Below are 4,857 nucleotides of genomic sequence, written 5' to 3'. Positions count from 1 at the left end.
ATAAAGTTAACTTTTTATGTACGACGGGGGGAAGGAGATTGGATGCGCCATTCAAAAAACATTACAAGGACGGGAAACCGTGACCAATAGCTTTTATGTAAACATACTCACACACAATGTTCAAAACAGCGATTTAAAATGTCCCGCAAAGTGTTTGAAAAATGTTTACTTTTTATTTAGTCCCAGTAGCAGCAATGTCTTTAAAAATACTTGGGTTTTGTTTATTTTCAAAAAATCCTAAGAAGAATGTGTTGCATTGTCCGAACACTTACACTTCATATGCTAATTCAAAGAGACAATAAGCAGCACCAGAATAAAAATTGCTGCTTTTCGTGAACACAAGCGCCCTCGTGTGGAATGTGAGGTAACGTTCGGCTGAAAGAGGAAACAAGTTTTATGTTGTCAATTTAGCTGTGTTCCTATTGCACCACGTGCACTCAATAGCTTATTATGTTTTACTCTCTTTTGAAATGATTCTGTTGCGAAATTCATCACGCCATGATGCCTAATTTATTATTGTTGACGAGTTGTGTCTTTTTTACACTACTATGCATATATCATTTGTACTGTCCCCACAAATATTTTAAATTCTTCATTCTGGCACCATCACACTTCATGTCAAGTTTGATATTGATTTCCACGGTAAATAATATCGAAATACGATTTCTCTTTGTCCCTGCGTTTGGTCTGGGAGTTGCCGGACACTGAAACAGTCCACTTCCACGAATACCCCTGGCTGTTTTTGGCGTTGCCCCTGTTTGTTTCATGTCAGTAACAGCCTGCTCTGACTTGCAGTTCGATCTCGCTGGGTCGGTATTGTATCAGCTGCAGCTCCCAGACCATGTTCAGCTTGCAGTCCATCCACTTAAACATTTTGATTGTTCGGTAGTAGAGGTGGCTACAAGTAAGCACGATTTAGGACACATTCCGGAGTGGCCCGATTATGCCGCTCTTCTTCTCTTCCCTTTGGTCGCAGAGTAATAAATGTGCGGGCGATTCTGGGTGGTGTTGAAGAATAACAGGGCTGTTTTAAGGCGCCCGATTATTCTGAAAGGTTAAAGGTGATGACCTTGACATTTTGGAAGTTCAAAGGCGAATTGCAAATACTTTTCTCTGTAGATATAGTATGCATATTTTCGTGACTTAAAATGCCACTTTTCGATTCTGGAAACTGATTCGGCCCTGTTTTTCTCTCTTGTTAACCCCCTGTCTTTCTTTAGTCTATCGAGGGTAATCAGCAGCATTGCTCTTGTCGGTGTAAACAGCGCCCTTTCCTGTTCTCTCTGCTTTATTGCACTTTGCGGAAATCTCTTTTTCTAGCAGCCCAGAAAGTGTACAATATAACCCCAATCCACTGTCTAGAGCCACCGCTTTTATGAGTGTTGTCTAGACAGTTCAAGGTTTTGTAAACAGAGTTGCACGTCGCGCTCCATGAAGCGGCAGAACAAACCTTACTACCAAACCTGCACTAAAAAGAACGCACACCATGCTCCTGCTCTTACAAAAAACAGCCACTAAAGCTTTACAATTGTGAAAAAGTCGAGTTCGTCATTTACTACCCAAGTACCGGAGCCTCAAGTATCAATGGCTTGCTTTCAAAAACCATGTGATTGGCTGGTGTGCGCAAATGTCTGGGTTAATAGTTTGAAACACATAGACAACATTTGGCCAGTTTGTCTTAGAAGGACATTACGACAGCAAGATTTTTGGATGCTAGCAAAGGCCGAACAAATAACCACAATAATGCTTAGTCCCTTGCAGCCCCAGGGCACTAGCCTCACAAGGGCTTTGAAATAATACGCACAGCCTCACTTTAAAAAAAAACGGACATGACATCTTAGATGGGTGGAAACTGCCATGGTCGCTGCGGCTGGAATGATTATATAAGACTTCTAATGGTATATTATTAAAGGACGATATATATAAACATCACTTCTTTAAAGTTTAGTGTTCATGCGACTGCTCAGGAAGGTAAATATTTTATAAAATATGTATTCACAATAGAAACCGCGGTCATGCTTTCATGGATGGTAAAAAGGACTTACATCGAGTGTTCTACATTGAATGCACATATCCACATTTTAACTAACGCTGCGTTCGCTTGCTGAGTTAAATACAAGGTCCTTGTCTCCACATCCAATGTTTTAGTAGAGAGAGAGACTGTGTCTGCATTTACTGTAATCAGGAAGTGAAATACTGCGGTGACAAGACTCCGCTGTCTGGGGTAATACACCCCGGTGCCAAGATCCGGCCGGCCAAGAACTTGAAATCCACCCATCAGGACACAACGTCTTCCACAAGAACATCAAGGCAGATCGCACTCCTAACGAGTTATTTCCGCCACGTCGCGGCATGTAGTGTTCGCTGCTTTTCTCAAAACAAGGGATTGCCGGTAAAATACTGCAGACGGTCCCGGTTCAGTTTCTTCTCCTTCATCCTCCGGTTCTGGAACCAAATTTTGACCTGTCGGTCGGTGAGATTCAACATCCGAGATAACTGAAGCCGCTTCTCCTTGTTGATGTAGACATTGAAGAAAAACTCCCTCTCCAGCTCTCTGATCTGGTATTTGGTGTAGGGACACCTCTTCTTCCGAGACCTCTGGGGGGTGGCTGAAAAGTAAGAGACAGGCGTGTGCATAAAAACGTTCAAATGTACTGGGGCCCACTGTGGGCACATTTCATTTAAATCGCTGCTCTAGCCCTGTTCACAATAGGCATGCACGCACTTTCCTCCAAAACTATGTCCCCGACTATCGATTTATCATAGAAAATTCCTAGGGTGGGATGTTTTGGATAATAAACAGGGACAATCGAGTCCCCCCCTTAAACTCTCAAGGAGTGAGTGGTATTTTCAGAGGTCGAAAGCCAAAAAGTTTTTTTTTTTAAATTAAACGTTATGTCTGAGCCTAAAATGGAGAGTCTTGTGCGAATTTACAGCTGGGGACCCGGGAGGCCAGTTGAAATGTGCGCTATGTTATGTCTTTTTGTGTAATCCAGGTGTGAGAAATCCAACCCCTCTTAAAAAAGTTGTAAACTAATTTCGCTCAGCTGCGCCAACATGAGCATATAACCCAGAGTATTTCCAATCAGAAATGTAAAGAGGAATACAATTATGTGTTCTAATGCTATAAGAGGAAAAGCCTCCTAAATGAGTTGCCCGTCGTAAACAGACTTTACTACTGCCAGGGAATCTTGCAGGATGTGTAAAAAGCTCGAGATGCTTATAAAGTCTCCCATAAAACGCGTCAGAGCGCCGGCCCCGTGCTCTCGCCCGCTCGCTGCCGAGACCCACCTGAACTGCTGCTCTTGTCTGCAGCCACTTCCCCAGGAGGCGAGTCTGTGCTGCCCTCAGCGCCCAGCTTCCTGTCCGGACTGTGGGTTATTTTAGGGAGCGCCTCCTGGGCTTTGGAGCCTGCCTTGTCCTGACAGCCCCCATGCTCGGGTGGGACGGAGGTGGGCTGGCTGGCCTCGTAGAACTGGTCGAACTCCTGGGGCAGGACGCCGTTGCGCCCCACCGTGCTGTACAAGTTGGAGGAGGCGCTGGGCGTGCCGTGGTGGGCGCACAGTGGGTCTGCTTTGAAGAGCATGTCCGACCGCCGGTTGGGCGGCTGAATAAAGTCCCGGGCCACCACCTCTTCGGAGGGGTAGTAGGAGGGATAACTGCCCCTGTATTGCCACTTACTGCGCTCCAGCCCGTACTCCCGGAACGCCATTTCCCGCACAGGCTGCACGTGAGGTAAATTCGACGAGTAGGGGAATGTCACAGGGCAAGAAGAGCCTTGGGACAGGAACGAGGTTTTTGTGGAGAAATCCGAAGGCGAGACGTAGTAGGCGCAGCCCGGCAGATACATGTTGGTGGCGCCGTTGGTGCAGCCGTCAAACTCGGCCATGTCGCCCTCTTCGCGGAGACGGTGGAAACCGGGAGATTCCAGTGCATGGAGCACGGTCCATCTATTGCTCAAGAGCCTTTGGACGGGATCAACCAAGAGAAAAAAAAAACAGCGCGTGCTGACGTGCAATTCATCTTGATTGATTCGAGTGGTAATTATGTCACGTGACACGATGCAGAAATGCCCTTATATCTATATCAGTCCTGCGGAAATACTCCGCCACATCGCTTCCAATAGGACAAACCCCCAGCACCAGAGGGGGAAGAACTATTTGAGCTGCTTTGTGGTGTTTTTTTTCATATAGAAAACAGACGTGATGTTTGTGAACAGAACCACAGTCCTCCCCGACAGTTACGACGCGCGTGCACATAGACAAGTAAATACATCCTTAGCTTCCGCTAAATGTTTTCTAAAATCGACTTTCTAAAGAACTTCTGGGAAAATAAATTTCGGTTTACATGATCAAATGGCGTTTGCACCAGCAGCCACGTCTGGTGTGCACGTCTGCCCTTTGCCACAAAGGCAGCCTTCAGAGTAAACACCCGCTGTTTTGTGAGGAGACGGGCAGCTACATGTGGTCGTGACATTGGACAACCAACATAGCCGAGAACAGGATACAAGTGCCCCAACCTGGAACCCATGTGCAGCCTCCCATTCTCGCCTGGGGATTGTAAAGCAGGACTCCAAGCTAGTGTCGGATCGGTTCAAACTCCAACTCTAGCTGCAAACACCCTAGTCTGCCCTTTGAATGAGATCCACGCAAACTGCGCCCAGCCCTAACGGAGCTCCGCATCTTCTCGCAATGGTACCTCGTGCCGGTGGAACCCACCCGCAGGATCACAACCCTCGGATGATCCGTTCGACAGAGCACTATAATAGCCTCACCGATTCGCCCTACAAGTCCTATTGCATTACTTCCAACGCATCTCACGATAACACAGAAGCATTCTCCGCACGGAGATGACATC

At 46.5% G+C, this 4,857-nt stretch overlaps 1 protein-coding gene across 1 annotated transcript; it reads right to left on the bottom strand.

Annotated features, from left to right (window-relative positions):
• Positions 1–4,528, bottom strand: HOXD11 (homeobox D11). The gene is made up of 2 exons (XM_086956178.1): positions 3,292–4,528; positions 1–2,609 (listed from the first exon to the last, which is right to left on the bottom strand). The coding sequence occupies exons 1-2, from the start codon at positions 3,887–3,889 to the stop codon at positions 2,374–2,376; spliced, it is 834 nt and encodes a 277-aa protein (XP_086812304.1). The 5' UTR covers positions 3,890–4,528; the 3' UTR covers positions 1–2,373.
• Positions 4,529–4,857: the final 329 nt, after the last annotated feature.

The sequence above is a fragment of the Lissotriton vulgaris genome, chromosome 2_1, assembly GCF_964263255.1.
Source record: "Lissotriton vulgaris chromosome 2_1, aLisVul1.2, whole genome shotgun sequence".
Lineage (NCBI taxonomy): Eukaryota > Metazoa > Chordata > Amphibia > Caudata > Salamandridae > Lissotriton > Lissotriton vulgaris.
This window is presented reverse-complemented; position numbering and strand designations above follow the sequence as displayed.

Excerpts from the sequence above, each read along its gene's own strand:
- HOXD11 (XM_086956178.1), bottom strand. The coding sequence starts at position 3,889 with ATGGCCGAGTTTGACGGCTGCACCAACGGCGCCACCAACATGTATCTG. Across the intron at positions 2,610-3,291 it reads AGACAAGAGCAGCAGTTCAG|CCACCCCCCAGAGGTCTCGG; the intron begins GTGGGTCTCGGC and ends CTTACTTTTCAG.